The following is a 20248-nucleotide window of genomic DNA, read 5'->3' on the forward strand; positions in this document are numbered from 1 at the left end:
TATTGCAAGACATATGTGATTTCTCATAGATCATACTGTTATAAATTTAGCCCTGAACATAGTATATATAGTGTTATTTTTGTTTATTTTAATTTTCTTTTAGAAATATATTTTTATATGTTACATTTTGTATATTTGTCATTTCTTTCCATTAATTGTGCATCTAGTATTTTTTTTTTGCTTTCTGGTAAACATATGTAAACAATTCTCATATCTAAAATTATAAATAACAATATTTTATGTTAATATTTTATATAATAGGCATTATCCTTATAAATAAACTGCATAGTTGCAATCTAAACAAATACATTCTCGACTAAAAAGCCTCGAAATTACATTATGTTGTCCAACAGCAGCAATATTTGTCAAACTGTAGAGTGTCCTCTGCTTGTTGCTGTATGTGGGCGGAGTAATACAGAAGGGTGAAGGGTGAAGAGGCTGGTCAAGTGCTGTTACTGGCTGAATATTACACGGCTATTTTTTAATTTTTTTATTTGTCCAAATTATATTTAATCTGCATCATATTTGATATTTTATTTAGAATTTATATTATTTTTCAAAGAATAATGCCAAACAAACTGTAAAGTTTTCCAAAAAAAGGAAAAGGAATTGTCTCTTTAAACAAATATTTACAACATATTCAGCATAATAATGAAACATTACAATGCTCACACTTGTTTTACAAAGCCAATGACACAAATAAAAACATTAGAAATAAAAGTGAAGGTAATATATATATTTATATTACAAATATAAAATTCTGGAGTCTCAAGATTGGTCCCTATGTGGTTTTAGCTTTTCTTTTGTGAAGTAAGTATTTTATCTGCATACTTTTAAAGCCAATATTCAATATTTCCCAGATGCTACATTACTTTAGCTCAAGCTCTGGGAATGAGTATGGGAGGAGCTCCAGCTGGGCCAGCAGGAACAGGAAAGACCGAAACTACCAAGGACATGGGCCGCTGTCTGGGCAAATATGTGGTGGTTTTCAATTGTTCTGATCAGATGGACTTTAGAGGCTTGGGAAGAATATTCAAAGGTGCCACACATGAGTTCTTAATACACATTACAAAATACATTAGATATTTTCATGTCTATCTTATTTTATCCATTTTTCCATTTCTCTAGGTCTTGCTCAGTCTGGATCCTGGGGTTGTTTTGATGAGTTTAACCGCATTGACTTGCCAGTGCTTTCAGTAGCAGCTCAACAGATCGCCATTGTGCTCACCTGCAAGAAAGAACGTCGGAAGAACTTCATTTTTACTGATGGAGATAATGTAGAGATGAATCCTGAGTTTGGCATCTTCCTCACCATGGTAATTTAGTGCTTTCGTAAAAATGTCATTATGCAATTAGAATGCAAACAGAATGTAACTAATCTAATTATTATTTAATCATATTAAGCTAGGAATTAGGTCACTAATCAGATCATTTTTGGTATATTTTGGGATCCAGTGATTTGGTATCATGTGATCCAGCATTTTTTTTCCTATTAAAAATTCATGGAACACATTACAAAATACTTGTAAGTACTTATTAATAAAAAAACATCTAAATAAATTTGAAAGACTGTAAAAATCTGGTGTAATTAAGATAATAACAAGATATTAAATAATAGATTAACTATTTTATGATACTGATCTTAATAAAAACAATACAGCAATATACAGTTGAAGTCAGAATTACTAGTCTAGTTGAATTTTTTTTCTTTTTTAAATATTTCCCAAATGATGTTTTACAGAGCAAGGAAATTTTCACAGTATGTCTGATAATATTTTTTCTTCTAGAGAAAGTCTTATTTGTTTTATTTAGACTAGGATAAAAGCAGTTTTTAAATTGTTTAAACCCAATTTAAGGTCAAAATTATTAAAACCTTTGAGCTAAACATTTTTTCGATAGTCTACAGAACAAACCATCGATATAAAATAACTTGCCTTATTATCTTAACCTGCCTAATTAACCTAGTTAAGCCTTTAAATGTCACTTTAAGCTGTATAGGTGTGTCTTGGAAATATCTAGTCAAATATTATTTACTGTCATCATGGCAAAGATAAAATAAATCAGTTATTAGAAATGAGTTATTAAAACTATTATGTTTAGAAATTTGTTGGAAAAATCGTCTCTCCATTAAACAGAAATTGGGGAAAAAATAAACAGGGGGGCTAATAATTCAGGGGGGGCCTAATAATTCTGTCCTCAAAAGCATAGCAATAGCATTTTTGTCTTTTTTTATACCTACAGAACCCTGGATATGCAGGCAGACAGGAGCTTCCAGAGAATCTAAAAATCAACTTCCGCTCTGTAGCGATGATGGTTCCTGACAGACAGATCATTATCAGGGTGAAGCTGGCGAGCTGTGGCTTCATTGATAATATCGAGCTGGCCAGAAAATTCTTCACTCTGTACAAACTGTGTGAGGAGCAGCTCTCTAAACAGGTGACTATCGTTAGTTAAAAAGAAAATAAAAAAATATATTCAACCACAAACCCAAAACAATAATCAACGCATTTGCCTTCAACCACATTTACTTGTATTTTAAATAAGCATGTATTCCAATATTGGTTCTTGCAAAACATTGTAAAAAAAGTTGGAACAGTAAAGCATTTACCACTTTGTAATGTTGTCATTCCATGTCACAAAACTTAAAAGACGTTTAGGGACTGAAGACACCAAGTGATGAAGTGTTTCAAGTGTAATTTTAAGAGTTCCCACTTACAGGTAGATATGCTTAGCATTTATAGCAGGTTTGGCATGCTGTCCCTGGAGAGAACCCTGAGCTCGGAGATATTTGAGCCCAGGGCTCCTGCCGGGTCAGTAAGCATATCAGGGGATCCGAGATCAGGTAGGTCTCGATAGTTCCCCCTTTAGAAAGGGGAGAAAAGGAGGAGATGGGGAGGAAGCGGGGATTCTTCCAAAATGAAGACAGGGCAAAAAGGAGAAAGTGATCCACTTATAGTAAGCTAGAATCACTCGGATTGGATTATTACTGATTTGGGATTAGTGGCCTGCAGTGCTCAATCATATCACGTGCTCCTCTCAAAATTAGTTTATAAAACTTCACTTTGTTCCATTCTTCTTGCAAAAAAGGTAGCATATTGTGCTCCAAAATTTCTATATACTTTTCAGCATCAATGGTGCCATCTGTTAGGAAGTGGACTATTACAAAAGACTTGGGGATCCAAATGCAGTTTATGTCAGAAGGGTAATCCAATAATTAGGGTCAAAATACTAGGCGGCAATGAATCAGAACAAGGAATAAGGCTAGAATCAAAAACACAGGGAAACAAACTAGAGAAAATGCTTCGTAATGTTCAGTAGTGAAACAAGACTCGGCCAAGTGTGAATGAAGGTGAGGTGTATTTATAGTCCTTGTAATCAGTGTAAATGAGCAGCAGCTGTGTCTGTGTGTGAATGTCTGGAATATTGTCAGCTGTTGCAGGAGTTGATAAGCGCAGAGAGTTCTGGGAGTTCTGGCTCATTAGGAGTTAAACTTCAGCAGAGAGCACACCACTGGCCATTACAACAGACTACAGGAAGTAATCGCTAGCGGAGACAACACCACTGTCGATCACAGCACCTTTGCCAAGGGCACTTGACCATGACACACCCTGGCTTTTGGACTTGTTGCTGGTCTGGATGATCACTTTTTTCTTTGGGTTGGACCAGCCGGTGTTATCCCAAAGAAAATACCTGAAATACTGATTCGTCTGAAAACGGTACATATTTCCACTGTGTGATAGTCCATCCCAGATGCCTCCAAGCCCAGAGAGGTCACTTCTGGACACTGTTAACTTAGGGCTTCCTTTTGGAACCAGTACATTTTTAACAGGCATTTGTGTCCATCTTTGCTCCTAAAGGATTAAACCTATCTTGGATGCTGCTTTTGTACCAAATCATAATTACAATCACCTGTTGACATCACATGTTTCAAATTACATCATTATTTAACCAATTTACCTGATTACTAGCCTTAAACTGCTCCTGTCTCAAGTTCTTTTTGAATATATTACAGGTCTTAATGACAGGAAAGGATGTATATTCACAAATGAAATGAAGTTGACCACACAAAACTATTTTGTGTTCATATTGTGTGCAAGTCAAAGTAAATTTGGAAATCACTACTGTATCTTTTTTTATTTATTTACAATTTCTATACTGTCCAAACCTTTTCTGATTTGGGGTTGTAATAACTCTGCAACCATATGATAATTTTATTTATTTGTATTTTTTCTGAGTGATTTTTTTTAAGTCTAAACAAAATCTTAAAAGCTGCAAGCAGCAATTATTTGAGGTTCAGGGGCTTTACCGCATTCAGTCGCATGTGTAAAAATTATTATCATATTGTCACAACACAAGTTACCTTAACAAATTTAGGTGGATTCAACATAAAACAATTAAGTTGTCCCCCCAAGAATTGTGTTATTTCAGTTCATTTTAAATAAGTAGTTTGAACAAGAAGCAAAATTATTTTAGGGGGTGTATATACATATTAATAAGAGGTAAAAACAAAAGACAATGTTCTGCCATTTCTGATTATTTAATCTCCACAACATTTGCTGAGCTTCAGCTGATTTTTTTTTCCTCTCCTAGGTTCATTATGACTTTGGCCTCCGCAATATTCTTTCTGTCCTGCGCACTCTTGGTGCTGCAAAACGAGCCAATCCTAATGACACAGAGTCCACAATTGTGATGAGAGTTCTGCGAGACATGAACCTGTCTAAACTGGTAAGAATGCCAGTTTATATTGTGTGTGTGATTTTGCCAACAATGTGATCCTGGATTAACATCTATTTGAATTCTGCAACATTATTTTTATTCGAAAATATAATCCAAACCTAATGCCCTAGTAATGGGAAGTTCAGATAATTTTACTGACTTGGACCTTTGTGTCTCGTTCATCGATATGAACAAATCTTTCTTCGAGTCATTTCATTCAATTTTCCAAAATATTATTTAAATGAATTTCTTCCGAACAGATCTACAACTAGCCCAAACACTGCTCACACAACAAACAAGACATAACTAGAATGCTATAAGAAAGTTAAAATAATCAATCATTGTTTACCTGGATCTTATGGATCTTACTCAGCTCACGTCTTCTGACATGTCTTCAAATTTGAGTCGTTTGTTTATGTGACACTAAGAGCTCTATTCTGGCGATCCATGCTCAGAGTGCAAAGTGCAGGGCGCAAAAGCGTTAAGGTTGTGTCAGAATCCACTTTTGCCATTTTAAGGATGGAAAAATCTGCTTTGCGCCTTGGCGCATGGTCTAACAGGGTTGAGCTTATTTTCTTAATGAGTTGTAGGTGTGTTTTGTGAATAAACCAATCAGAGTCTCATCTCGCATTCCCTTTAAGAGTCAGTTGCACAATATATACACAATATTTTTTCCACTGCAGCATGACTTTTTATTCTATACTGAACATTATTTCTGTTCAGTGACAAGACTTTTATCTCAGCAAAGTCAGACCTTACTGTCCTAATTAAATACTTAAGGCATGATCAAATTTTATTTTAGTAAAATAACCGTAATCTAGAGGCCGTTGCCTTTTATATAACCCACTTCTGATACCAAATGATCAACTAGAAGTCAAGTTATTATTTGTTGTTCCTAAAACTTGGATAGCCACAATATTTTTGTCAGCTGGTGTATATTTGTATGTGTTAAAGGGGCTACAGTTTTATAATAGAATTACATATTCTCAAATTTACTTGCCTCTCAGTGTGACATTTCCATTTTAAAATCTTTGAACCACTGAAATTAGATTTTTCCCTGTTCTTTCAGATTGATGAGGACGAGCCATTGTTTCTAAGTTTAATTGAAGATCTTTTCCCTGGAATTCAGTTGGATAAAGCTGGTTACCCGGATCTGGAATCAGCTATAGACAAACAGGTTGGAAGAATGATCATACATACATAAAAAAGCTAATTCTAGATGTAAACATTATAGAAGAGTTTATTTGTTGTAATTAGAAAAACCTGTAAATCATAAGGGAGATTTATCTCATTATTTTCTATTAGGTGACTGAGGCTGGACTGATCAATCACCCACCGTGGAGGTTAAAGGTCATTCAGCTATATGAAACTCAAAGAGTTCGTCATGGAATGATGGCATTAGGACCCAGTGGAGCAGGAAAAACAACCTGCATCCATACCCTAATGAAGGCCATGACCGGTGAGAATGAACGTCATTTTCTGTAACAATTGAATTGGTAATTATTTTTAATGCACAATTTTAATTGTAAATGCGTGTTTAGATTGTGGCCAGCCTCACAGAGAGATGCGCATGAACCCTAAAGCTATAACTGCACCTCAAATGTTTGGTCGACTTGATGTGGCAACCAACGACTGGACTGATGGGATTTTTTCCACCCTTTGGAGGAAAACGCTCCGGGCAAAGAAAGGTAGATCATGACAAAGTAACTTTAAAGTATAAGATCAAACGTTATATCTAAGAACCAGACTTTTCCAATCTGAAACGTGTGAAACTTCTGAGAGAGCAAATGGTGTAATATATGGGTAACACATGACAAAAATAAATGTTATTAATTATTAATTGGTATCATTCAAAATGCAGTAAATTGTTGGTATGTGTTATTGTCATGTGTTATTACATTTGTTTTAAATCTTTGAGCCAAATCTCAAAAATACAAAGTTCTGTGAAGAAACTATGCATGCGCAGGCTGATTAGGTGACCTAATTTGCTCCTATGTCATTAACTACATCAAGCAGGAGATTGGTTGCTGTCACCTTGGCAGCCAATGAGCCTGCCAACTATCTGCTGCTGCGTTCAGTGGTATGAAAATAATTGTTACGTAAAATGGCATTCAAACTCCCATTTTTAGCATTTAACACTGAATAAAGGTGTATCTGAGGTAAACATTATCAGTTTATCCTGTTGTTCAGTTGCAAGAAATAGAAGCCTTTTCTTAAATATAAATTGCAAGTGTTGGCTTAAACAAAAACTGCATTTAATATGGAAAATATTATTTCCATCACATGCCGTTGCTTTTGTTTAGAACACGGTTTAAATTAGCCTTTAGGCTCGATAGCTTGGCACCAGGGCCGGAGTGGGACACCTTTTCAGCCCTGGAGTTTCAAGCCTCAGACCGGCCCACCTCAGTTCACGACTGACTATATTAAAATGAGGTCATTTCCAAATCAGTTTCTAATGACACTATCACGTCTTTTTTTGAGAAAACAGCTGCTTTAGAACTTCAAATGTTCAACAACCCTAACAGTATTATATGTCTTAACAATGAAAACAATAAGTTACTCTAACGAGGATCGAACCCGGGTCCGCAGCGTTTTAATCTAACGAGCTAACCGCTGGACCACAATAGCTGTGTTCATATGGGAGACACAACTAAGTTGTATAATCATTAAAATAGATGAAAAGAGAAGAGTTGCGGTGAAATAATGAATAAAAAGGCTGTGGTCAAGTAAATTAATAAATTTAAAAAGTGTGACTGCTGCGAGCAACAGATTCTGGAGCTAGGGACACCGGCCCTCGCGGCCAAAAAACGGACCGGCCCACCGGGAATTCTCCCGGTCCTCCCGATTAGCCAATCCGGGCCTGCTTGGCACACTTCTGTTGATTACACGTTTATGTGTATTGAACCGGGCGTGCAATACCTAGTTCAACCACTAGGTGTTAAACTTTCATACTGCACCTTTAAGGTAGAAAAAAAAACTGTGAAATAATGGATAAAGTTAGTGACCTCTTTGATTTTTTTTCACACGGCATATATCAAACTACATAAACATAATACGTTTTTACTTAACAAAGTGGTGTTTTACACACACACATACACACACACACACAAAAACATTCTTACTTACAATTTGTCAACTACCCATAAGTTAGCAAGGTCCCCCAGGAGCTAATTTGTCTGGTCAGTTATGTAAGAATTCTAATTGATTTAAACTAGTTAAAAACCCTCTCAAATAGGCAAGCATTCTCTATTCCGTGGCTTTAAATAAAAAGCAGTGAGATCTATAACACATGAAAGAGAATGGGTAAAACATACTGAAACCCATTGGCTGGGCTTTTTAAATCAATCAAACAGAGCTTTAGACACTAATGGGGAAAGCAATCAAGCAAAATATGTCAAAAGTCAATCATTGATCATAATGATTGATGGGGGCCAAAACATTGTGCTTTTGTGTACTTCAGGCGGCTTCATTTCTCATTTGTACTTTATGTTTTGTGTGTATAGGGGAACACATATGGATTGTTCTTGATGGACCGGTTGATGCTATATGGATTGAAAACCTAAACTCGGTGCTGGATGATAACCGCACGCTGACATTGGCCAACGGTGACCGCATCCCCATGGCTCCCAATTGTAAGATTGTGTTTGAGCCGCACAATATCGAAAATGCCTCCCCGGCCACAGTTTCCCGTAATGGAATGGTGTTTATGAGCTCTTCTGTGCTTAATTGGAGCCCTATTTTGGAGGTATGTAATGGGTGAACTAATACTCAATGATACTATGATTAGGTATTTTTTATTCAGGCAATTTCAAGGGATAGTTCCCCAAAAAATTGGAATTTTATCATTGTTTACTCACCTTGTACTTGTTTCAAACTTCAATGACACAAAACACAAAAGAAGATGTTTTAAAAAATATTGGGAACCAGTAAACATTGACTTCCATTACAAGGTTATAATAATTTTGGATTTTTTATTAGTTTTGGTTTTTATTTCGTTTCGTAAAAAAAAAAAAAAAAAAAAAAAAAAAATATATATATATATATATATATATATATATAAGGTTAGTTTAAATATTTTTTAGAGGCAGATTTACTAGTTTTTATTAGTTTCTATTTTTTGAAATTGCTTAGTTTTAGTTTAATTTTTATTATTTTTAGAATTATTATTTATTTATTTTTAAATTAAGATATTTGTTAGGTACAACATTCAAAATCATCAGAATAAACAATAAAACTAATAAAAACTCAACTAAAGATACATTTTTGAAGCGTGTATTCAGAGGACACATGACCACTATCATCTACCACTACTATCCAACCTGTTACTATCCTGAAATTTAAATACAACAGCCCACAAGATAGCAGCCTTAAATACAATATGTGTGCAGGACTGCTTCTGAGATTAGATACACAGCAGTGATGGGAAGTTCATTGGTGGTTCAGATCTTTAATGCTACTGGATTTTTTGTGACAGTTCTCTTATATTAAGACACACCAGAAATATGTAGTCAGCAATGATAATTTCAGTCAGTTAAAACATCACCATGATCTGAAAAGTTTCTTACAATTACGTTTTGCAACCCAGCTGAAGCGTGATTTGCTCATTTAAATCCTATTATGATTTTCTGTTATGAGATAAACTTTTTTTTTTCCCCCAGATTGTCTCATTTAAGCCCTCCATTTACCCACTCTGCATTTGTCAAAGTTTAGTTCAGTCACAGCAGGCTGACATAATCTGTTTGTGCTTGTTTTACTGAATCACGCATGTGCAGTATAACCGCTTCTTAAATCTGATTGTGTACTGTTCTAATAACTGAATAACTCAGTATATATTGGTTTTATTTCGAGTGAGAAGGTTTTTTTTTGGCATATAATAAGTAAATAGTTAAAATTAATTACACTGGGAAAAAAAATCTGTTATTTTACGGTTTATTTCCGGCAACTAAATATAATAACTTCCGCTAAATTACAGAAATTGACTGTAAAATAACAGAGGTTGAATTACAGAAATTTACTTCTGTAATTTATGTCTGTTATTTTATGGTAAATTTCTGTAATTTAACAGCCGTTATTTAACTTTTTTTTTTTTACGCCACCCCAGCTGCCAGAAATAAACATTAAATGAAAGATTTTTTACAGTGTAGTTTGTGCATAATAGTGCTTACCGGTAGACGCGAATCGTTACAAATAATTCAGTTTGATTTGGTGAACTAGTTCAACTGGTTCACTTAGTTAATAGAGCAATTTGTTCACCATCGCGATCACTAATACAGATATAAAACCGATTATTGGGCACAAATGTGTTAAATTTATTCTTTGAAGTCTCTGCTTGGGTCGAATTTACTGCTGTCACTGTGCTGTTGTCATGTCCACTCGTTGTTTTTGTCACGGGAGCAACAGCGAGGCCTGACTGCAGGAGAACCGGCTTGATCTGGCCAATGGCGTTAGGATTACAGATTCTGAGGTGCCGTATGGGTCAAACACCTGACGCACAAAGTAAATAGATTTCCTCTTAAAAGGCAAATAGTACAGTAGGCTAATATATTAAATACATTTACAAAGACGAAAAAAAATTACATTTTTGCTATAATTTTAGTTAGTTTTGTATAGTTTTTATAGCTTCAGGTAGTTCTAGTTTTTCATTCAGTTAGCGGAAATGATTTTAGTTGTCATTTTTTCGTTCGTTTTCGTTATCTATGATAACCTTGTTCTTTTAAAAAATTATTTCAGGATGTTCCTCGTATTTATAAGTAAAAATGTGAAATCTTTATTTCTCTTTGAAAGTTTAATAGAATTCAGTTTGAGACAAAATGAACATTATTGGAGACAGAATTTTAATTCTTAGGAGAACTCTTCTAACACAAATGCCGTGCATAAACCAATCTGAACATATGTGAGAACATGCGGAACTTACAGTTTCTTCCTCCACACTTGCATCATAAAAAAATGAAGAAAGGAATCCACAGAACCCTGAATGTATAAACCAGTGGCTCTGCTAGTTATTCGTTTTATTTCAGTCTGAATTAATGGAGTCTAAAATCCCCAAGGCATCGCTCTCTCCGTCTTTAAAACAGACTTCAAAGTGTTCAAGTGTTCAGTGCGCGGACAGTAAACGAGGGAGAGCCAAAGAAAGAAAGAAGAAGGACAAACTGTTTTTCAGCTCAAAATTGTACTCTATTTAATTTCTCTGTCTATCTTACACTCTACTTCTCCTTTCTTGCTGGTTTCTCATTTCTCATCTTAAGCAGTACACAAATACACTTCATTGAACATGTAATTTACACATAGACACCTTTTTGTAAAAGACACTATATACACTGCATGGTGTTACTATGTATATGTACTGTCCACCCTATAAAACACCTTAACCTTGGGATTTTGACTGCATTGTAATAACAAGCATGCTTTGTAACACTAAATATTGTGAAAGGCACTATAGAGATAAGCTTTAATTGAATTGAATTTTGTGTTTGTGTGTCTGTGTGTGTGCAGGGTTGGCTGAAGAATCGCTCTGCCCAGGAAGGGATGGTCCTGAAGGATCTTTTCTCCTCCTCTTTCCCTGAGCTCTATAGGTTCAGCATCCAATCGTTGCAGTATAAGATGGAAATGCTGGAGGCCTTCATCATCATGCAGTGCATAAACATGCTGCAAGGACTCATTCAGCCTAAGGTTTTCATTCAACATTTGTTATCCTCATTAACCCAATTTTTTTTTTTTTTTTTTGCAACAGTGCATACTAACAAGTAATAGCAATAAGAGTTTTAAACATTAGCTTGTGGAACATGCTTTCTATAGCAGGGTCACAAATTAGTGCCGCTGGCCATCTTTTCTCAGTAACCCTTATGTGCTATACATTAGTGATGGCAGTTATATCTGCGGGCGCTGTGGATAATCCGTGGGTCATGTAATAAAAAAATACATTATGATTAATTGCGGGTCGGATGCGGGTGGATGTAGCATGACATGGCAGTGGACCAGCGAAAAAGCAGAGAGTGGGCTTTGCAGAATGGGAAGATGAGACGCCCAAAATAATGGATGAAGTGCAAGAGTACTGTTCAAACTTTCAGTTAGAGGAGTCATCAGAGGAAAATCTGCTATCATTCTAGGAGAAACAAGATCGCTTTTTTCCACAACTGTAGCACCTTGCGAAGAGAATCTTGTAGATTCCTTCAACAAGCGGTGCGAGCGAACACTGGTGCGAGCGAACGCTCATTCAGTGCAGCTGGCCGCGTTTTTGAGGCGAGGTGGAATCGCCCGAATCCAGGCACAGTAGATGCTATTCTGTTTTAGCACAGTGCAAAGAAAAAGGCCAAATAAACACAAAATAGCTGCCGTTTAGGCTGAAGTGGCAACCTTTTTGTTATCTTATTCCTAAAGAGCTAAAATGTCTTATTTTTACTTTCTGTATTTGAAAATGAAGAAAATGTTGTCTAAAGACAAACTTTTGTTTTTATAAATAAATATTCATTTAAGGGCGAGGCAGTGGCGCAGTAGGTAGTGCTGTCCCCTCACTGCAAGAAGGTCGCTGGGTTGCTGGTTCGAACCTCGGCTCAGTTGGCGTTTCTGTGTGGAGTTTGCATGTTCTCCCTGCCTTTGCGTGGGTTTCCTTCGGGTGCTCCGTTTTCGTCCACAGTCCAAAGACATGAGGTACAGGTGAATTGGGTAGGCTAAATTTTCTGTAGTGTATGAGTGTGTGTGTGTGTGAATGTATGTGTGGATGTTTCCCAGGGATGGGTTGTGGCTGGAAGGGCATTCGCTGTGTAAAAACTTGCTGGATAAGTTGGCGGTTCATTCCCCTGTGGCGACCCTGGATTAATAAAGGGACTAAGCCGACAAGAAAATGAATGAATGAATGTTCACTTAAAACGTTTACGATTAACGTAGGCTATTATTTTACTATAAGTGATGTGCAGATAAGCTCATTGATTCTGCTGTTAATATCCAAGTTGACCTATCATCATGCCTAAAACAACAAATTAAATTATTAAAGTGACGATCGGGTGCGGGTCGGGTGCGGATATATTTATCAGATAAAACTATATGTGCGGGCGGATGATTAGTATAAAGCCGCAGATTCGGGTGTCATTTCAGCTGATCCACACATCTCTACTATACATAATTATTTGCAATCAAGCAAACAGAAAAACACATTTGATCTTTTTCCATATTTCCTCATAATCTATTCGTTCTGAAGTGAATGCCATGAGGTAGATGACTTGAGAGAGGAATGAACAATTATCAAAGTAGTAAGTCGATTCAGATTCTAACAAAGTTTGATGGATCCTTGGCCATCAGGAAGAAGAACGCAGAGAACCGATGAACTTTAAATATTTCATTTATTCATTCATTCATTTTCTTTTGGCTTAGTCCCTTTATTATTCCGGGGTCACCACAGCGGAATGAACCGCCAACTTATCCAGCATATGTTTACACAGCGAATGCCCTTCCAGCTGCAACCCATCACTGGGAAACACCCATACACTCTCATTCACACACGTACACTATGGTTAGTTTTTAGTCTCTTCAATTCACCTATACCACATGTCTTTGGACTGTGGGGGAAACCGGAGCACCTGGAGGAAACCCACGACAGCACGAGGAGAACATGCAAACTTCACACAGAAATGCCAACTGAGGCTCGACCCCAGCAATCGTGCAACCCAGTGCGCCACCATGACATTACTTTAAATCATTTTAAAAGAAAACTTCATTCATTCATTCATTTTCTTGTCGGCTTAGTCCCTTTATTAATCCGGGGTCGGCTAATTGCTCTCTGTAACATCCAAAATGTGCTTAACTTCAGCACATTAACTTTAAAATAATAGCAAGAGCCGTGCACGCACAGAATGCTGCTTTCCCTTTGACAATTGTGTTTCCCACACCCCATGGGAAAATATCTTTATATTAAAGTGAGGCCACTGCTTGGCTCGGGTCATCTCCCGATTATTCCACTCAGTGTTAGCAGCTTTAAAGTCATTCTTTAAGAAATGTAGCCTGCTTTTTTATATCAGTCAGTGCTCTCTTAATATATTTTCATAATTAAATTTTGTAATTCATAAACTACATATATAGCAAAGTACACCCCTTACAGATCAATGTTTTAAATTAATTATTTCTACAGAATGCTTTATGATAATATGTTTGTGCATATACGTTAGATTATTCATTACCAAAGCAAAATTTGCAACTAATCTAACAAATATCTAGTCAAATATTATTGACTGTCATCGATAAAATAAATCTGTTATTAGAAATTAATTATTAAAATTATCATGTTTATTATGTGCTGACAAATCTTCTGTCTGTTAAAAAGAAATTGGGGGAAAAATAAACAGGGGGCTAATAATTCTGACTTCAACTATATAGTTCTGTCACATTGCTTCGCAAGACATGCATTAACACCCTGGCAGCGTATGGGTTAGTTTGATGACAGATTTATGTTTAATTTTCATAGCTTTAAAATAAAAGTCCTGATCAAATGCCATTAGCGTGAAAAAGACTACTCGGATACTAAAGAGACTGTTTTAATTTGACTGAAACAAACTCATACAAACTGAGGATGGCTTAAGGGGGAGTAAATTATGGGGTAATTTTAGATTTGGGTGGACTTTTCTTTTATATTTAGGTTTAGGTATATTTAGGTTAGGGTTAGGTTAAGGTTAGGGTTGTATAAATCCACAGATTTTATTTATTTATTTATTTTATTATTATTATTATTTTTTTTTTACAAAATTCTGCACATAAATAGCAAAAAAAAAAATATATATATGGCCCTGAACATTTTTAAGGCTGTTTGGAGCTTGAAACAGTATACTAGTCATAGAGTCTGTTTTCCACTAAAGCTTATGTCTATCTAATAAAGAGGTAGAAAAAACACTTCACAACCTTTTTTCCCCACTGTCATGCAAAATAATATAAATTGCTACATTTAAGCTTGACACCGGTCATGAATTATTGAATGCTCATTGATAAACTATGCCACAGTTTAAACAGAATAAGCTTAAATCAATCTGTGAAGGTAAATATAACAACCAGTTTTTCCTCAATATGTCTGTTTGACATTCGACCCATTTCCCCTTATCTGAAAGTCATGAATATCATTATGGCGAATTGTCCCTGGTAAATGTCACACATTATTTCTTGCATTGTCATTCGTATAGCATTTAGTTATGAGATACACATCATGCACAACGCTATCATTATTCTATGACAATTAAACATGAGCTGAATATATATTATGCCCTCTGGCTGAATGAAAAAAATAGAAGCACTATCAGTGCTACCTCCTTACATCTGATGTACGTTACAGCCCATACGTACTGTTTGAATGTGCCAGCTAAACCACAACATATAAATCACAACTGTAGTTTCTTTTAAGTTCTTAAAAAGATTTCTGTTTCGAATAATGCTGAAAAGCATAATAAACAGCACAACTGTTTGCAATGCCGTGCACCCAAACTATGAAATGCTCTTCCTACAAGCATTAGGACTGCTGGTTCTGTAACCAGGGATGTGACGCTGACAACAGGGGTGAGGATCCAAATGCAGAGTTTTATTGACAGGACGGTCAGGCAAGCAATGATCAACACAGGAGCAAACAGATGTATAAGGGCAATCCAGAGTCGTAGTCGAAATAGCAGGCAAATCGTCAGAAGGCAGGCAGCATACAGGAATAATCAAACAAAACAAAGCAAGGTTCAAAACACAGAAGGCAAGGAAAACGCGTTGTAATGTCACTTAATAGATAACAAGACTCAGCAACCGTGTTTGTGCTCCTTAAGTAGTGCATTAATCAGTCGTTTAACAGCTTCAGCTGTGGGAATGTAATCAGTCATGATTGGAACCGGTTGTGTGTGTGTTGTATGACTGGGTGTTGTAGTCCATAACATGGCGGATTGGTAGTTCATGTGAATGTAAGTGTGTTTACCAGCGATCTCAGGTAGACCATGACCATGATAGGTTCCTTGGACTGCTAAAACTCACCTTTTTTTTAGGACTGCTTTTAATTTGTGATACCTTTTTTATTCCCACTGTGTTTTTTTACTGTACTCTTTATTGTTTTACTGTGCTTTGTTGTTTTTTTACTGTTTTGTAGCACTTTAAGTATTAAAAAAAGCACGTTATAAATAATATATTATTAATACTGATAATTAAAATTGATAACTTAATATGAATTTATGTAGAAATAAGGTTAAATTCCACTTAATCTTTTAAATGCTTAAAAATGATAAGCATTTATCGTTTAATAGTTTTAACAAATATATTTATTTATTTTATTCATTATGTCCATTTTCAATTAAATTCTAATTAATTAAAAACATTGTTCTGAATATTGATTATTGATTTAATTTAATTGTACCTGGCAAAAAGTCACTACCTTACAAAAAGTCGTCAATCCCCTTTGAAAAAGCTACAAATAATAACTTGATTCCTATTTAATCATTTGGAAAAGTGGCAGAAGGTAGATTCTTCCAATGAATCGTTTGTTGAACTGCATCCCAATCATCACAAATACAGCAGGAGACCTATTGGAGCCCACATAGACCCAAGATTCTCACTGAAATCAGTCAAGGTTATTGAAGGAAAATTATGGCTTGGACTTACATTCGCTATAGGGGCATGCAAGAGATCTGCAGAGTGGATGGCAACATCAACAGCCTAAGGTGTAAAGACATTCGTGCTCCCTCTTATACTTCAGCCTCCATATCAAAATTCCTGAAAGCAAAGAAGGTCAAGGTGCTCCAGAATTGGCCAGCCCAGTCACCCGGCATAAACATCATTGAGTCTTGGGTAAGATGAAGGTGGAGGCATTAAAGATGAATCCAAATAATCTTGATGAACTTTTTTTGCCATTCTAGATGACTTTAATAAGTTATTTGTAGTCATTGCAGAGATGTATGGATGCAGTCCTCCAAGCTCATGGGAGTTATATACAATATTAATTATTTTTCCACTGGACCATCACTTTATATTCTATACTGTATATTATTTCGGTTCAGTGACAAGACTTTTCTCTAATCAAAGTCAGACTTCACTGTCCTAATTAAATTCAAAATTCAAAATCAAGGCATGATCATATTTTATTTTGGTAAAATAAGCGTAAAATAGAGACCTTTACCTTTCATATAAGCCACTTCTGACGCCAAATGATCAACTAGAAATCAAGTTATTATTTGTTGTTCCTAAAACTTGAATTTTGTGAGTATATATATTATGCTAAACAAACAGTAGTTTAGGTTAATGTGCTGAAAAAATACAGCCTGAGACATGTTTCCATAGTGGTCAGAATAGATGTATGGGGATTGATAATTAAAAATTGATCTGTTTATTAATAAACATCTGTTCATTTTCATTCACAATCAACATGCAGATCTAATCTTACTTTATTATAATTATGAGTAAAAATCCCTATTGTATTGCAAGAAGGAAGATTTACAGCAAGTCTCCAACAGCATGTTCCACTCAATAGCATATAAAGCTTATCTACCAAAACCTATTTAGTGATGTTGTGGGAATACTTTTCAAGTTCATCGTTTCAAGTTACAAGTTCAAAGTTCCATTCTTTGGAGTATTTGATATTTCATATTTCAGGCCTTGGTGCTCTGACAGACCTTTGATAATGTGTCTTTGATGATGTAACCCGTCAGGAGCAGGGAGGAGAGCTGTCTCGTGAGCACATGGAGCGTCTCTATGTCTTTGCTCTTATGTGGAGTGTGGGAGCATTATTGGAACTGGATGATCGAATGAAGTTGGAGAGATGGCTCCGTAACCATGACAGCATCCACTTGGATCTTCCCAATATCCCTCCCCATAGCGAGGACACCATGTTCGACTTTTATGTCACTAATGATGGTATCTAACACCCTTGCACATCTCTTACTGTGTCATGTTGAAGCAGCTTTATTTTTTGTAGGCTTACTGTCGTCTGCCTTGGTCATTGCTTTCTTTTTTGATATTAGAATATTTAGCCCCCCTGTATGTTTTTCCCCCAGTTTCTGTTCAACGGAAATAATATATTTTCAAGACTTTCTAAGCATAATAGTTTCAATAACTAGTTTATAATAACTGATTTATTTTTTCTTTGTCATGATGACAGTACATCCTATTTTATTAGATATTTTTTAAGACCCTTGTATCTAGCTTAAAGTGACATATAAAGGCTTAACTAGGTTAATTAGGCTAATTATGCAAATTAGCAAATCATTGTTTAACAATGGTTTGTTCTGTAAACATTGGAAAAAATTACTTATGGGGGCTAATTATATTGACCTTAAAATGGATTTTAAAGAATTAAAAATACTGTAGATTAAAAAAAAAAAATAGTTACTCTAGAACAGTGTTTCTCAACCTATTTCCGGGAGGACCACCAACACTGCATGTTTAATCTTTAATGGGTAAAGGTCATTCAATCTCTGCTAATGAGCTGATGATCTAAATCAGGTGTGTTTGGTGATGGAGATATGGAAAATGTGCAGAGCTGGTGGTCCACCAGGAATGTGGTTGAGAAACACTGCTCTAAACGAAAAAAATATTATAGAAAATACTGTGAAAACTTGTGTAAAACTGTGAAAAATTATTTGGGAAATATTTGATTAGGGAAAAAAATCACAATAGGGCTAATCATTTTGACAAACTGTACCTCTTTGATGTATCTAATATAATGTAGTGAATTGTTAACTAAGCTACAATTTAAGCTTAACTTTTCATACAAGGATGATCCGTTGCAAGCTAATTTAATTGTTTTGCCTCCAAATATTTGATAGTCTGAAGAACTGTGGCAAAAATTTTTTTTAAAAATTGATTCTTAGTTTTTAACAGTGGATGGGGATTAATTTATCTAATTACCTAATTTTATGTAGTCTAATAAAAGGTAACGGAATAGTTCACCCAAAATGAAAATGATCACATTTACTCACCTTCAAGTTGGTCAGAGTAATTTTAAATTGGATTCTAGATCTCTTCCATATAGGGACGTAAGAATTCACCTGACTCACGATTCGATACTATTCACAATACGAATCTCACCATTCACGATTTAATCATGATTTTTTTAACAAAACTATTTGAAAATAATTTATAGTGAAGAACCCGTATTTGTTTTCTTAAATGGTGCACATTTTTGCAAAATATAATACATTTTCTGCCATAACTAACGCTCTTTTTTAAAAACAAATTCCAAAAAATATAAAACAGAACGACTCATTAATATAAGCAAACTGAAACTGTGACTGTGCGGGGATTTTAAATTTTTAAAAATAAATAAATAGGCCCTCTAAGTAAGGATGATTCTAAGGGCCCACACTTTTTATGGGCCCCCAGAAATATTATTATTAGGGGCGCACAACCCGCCCACCCCCCTTGCCCCTCTCTTTAGTGTCATGTGGCCGGGAGAGAACCCTGAGCTTGGAGATAATTAAGCCCAGGGCTCCCGCCTGGTCAATGAGCATATAAGGGGGTCCGAGATCAAGTAGTTTGCGAGGGCTCCCCCTGGTAAAGGAGGAAAAGGGGGATATGGGGTGAATGGGGGTATTCTTCAAAAAACGAAGATAAATGCTGGCTATTTTTAGTGATTTTGGAATAATCCGATTGGTTTACTAATGATTACAGATGAGAGACCAGCCGCGATCAATCATAACACATGCTCGTCTTGAAATTAGCTTGTGAAACTTTACCTAATAAAAGTTAATGGAACAGTTCACACAAAAATAAAAATTACCACATTTACCAATTTACTCACCCTCAAGTTGGTCAGAGTAATTTTAAATTTGATTCTAAATCTCTGTCATGCAGTACAATAGTGTTGGATTGTGACTTTTATTCTGAAGTTATATCAATATTGGATATTATATCAATGTTAAGTATACAACAGTAAAGCTGTGGGAAAAAATCGTAGTCTGTTCTAGACAGCAGATGGTGTTCTACAGTTTAATTTTCTATAGTCTAATAAAAGTTAGCGGAATATTTAACCCAAAACTGAAAATTAACACATTTACCAATTTACTTACCCTTAAGTAAGTCAGAGTAGTTTTAAATTTTATTCTTTTATTTTGAAGTTTTTATATCAATGTTACATATAAAACAGTAGAGAAGAAAACATTTTTGGAAAAAAAACTCTTTTAATGAATCAATTCTGCACTGATTCCAAGATTCTTAGTTTTTAACAGCAGATGGTGTTCTCTAGTCTATTTTTAACATACAAACAATCTGCTGAGTCATACAAGTTGTCTTTTATGTCACAAGATTAATGTAAACACATCTCTATGAACACTCTTGAAATTCCCTTAAACCTTTCTTAACTGTATTACTGACTGTTTTCAGTTCAAGTGGTGTGTGTAAGGAATTGGAGGCAAACAGAGTACAGCTCTGTAAAGCTGTTAAAAACTCCATTCAAAAGAGAATAGTGATTCATTTTGAGTTCTCTGAACTGATGCAGAATCGATTTCTCTTACTTATTCTCAAGACACTTAAGTTTTACCGTATTTTTTCTGTTTTCCAATCACCTGCTGGACATTTTTAGTGGGTAGCAATATGA

At 35.4% G+C, this 20248-nt stretch overlaps 1 protein-coding gene across 10 annotated transcripts in view; it reads left to right on the forward strand.

The window, feature by feature from the left end:
* Positions 1-20248, forward strand: part of dnah5 (dynein, axonemal, heavy chain 5) — a 242680-nt gene that overhangs the window by 101850 nt on the left and 120582 nt on the right. For all 10 annotated transcript variants that reach the window (XM_073925786.1, XM_073925788.1, XM_073925787.1 and 7 more), the window contains 10 exons: positions 861-1039; positions 1129-1316; positions 2242-2436; positions 4591-4725; positions 5786-5893; positions 6022-6175; positions 6258-6404; positions 8220-8461; positions 11209-11385; positions 17364-17568. In XM_073925786.1, the coding sequence (XP_073781887.1) occupies positions 861-1039; positions 1129-1316; positions 2242-2436; positions 4591-4725; positions 5786-5893; positions 6022-6175; positions 6258-6404; positions 8220-8461; positions 11209-11385; positions 17364-17568 (1730 nt within the window). The remainder of the gene's footprint in view (positions 1-860; positions 1040-1128; positions 1317-2241; positions 2437-4590; positions 4726-5785; positions 5894-6021; positions 6176-6257; positions 6405-8219; positions 8462-11208; positions 11386-17363; positions 17569-20248) is intronic.

The sequence above is a fragment of the Danio rerio genome, chromosome 16, assembly GCF_049306965.1.
Source record: "Danio rerio strain Tuebingen ecotype United States chromosome 16, GRCz12tu, whole genome shotgun sequence".
NCBI classification, from domain to species: Eukaryota; Metazoa; Chordata; class Actinopteri; order Cypriniformes; family Danionidae; genus Danio; species Danio rerio.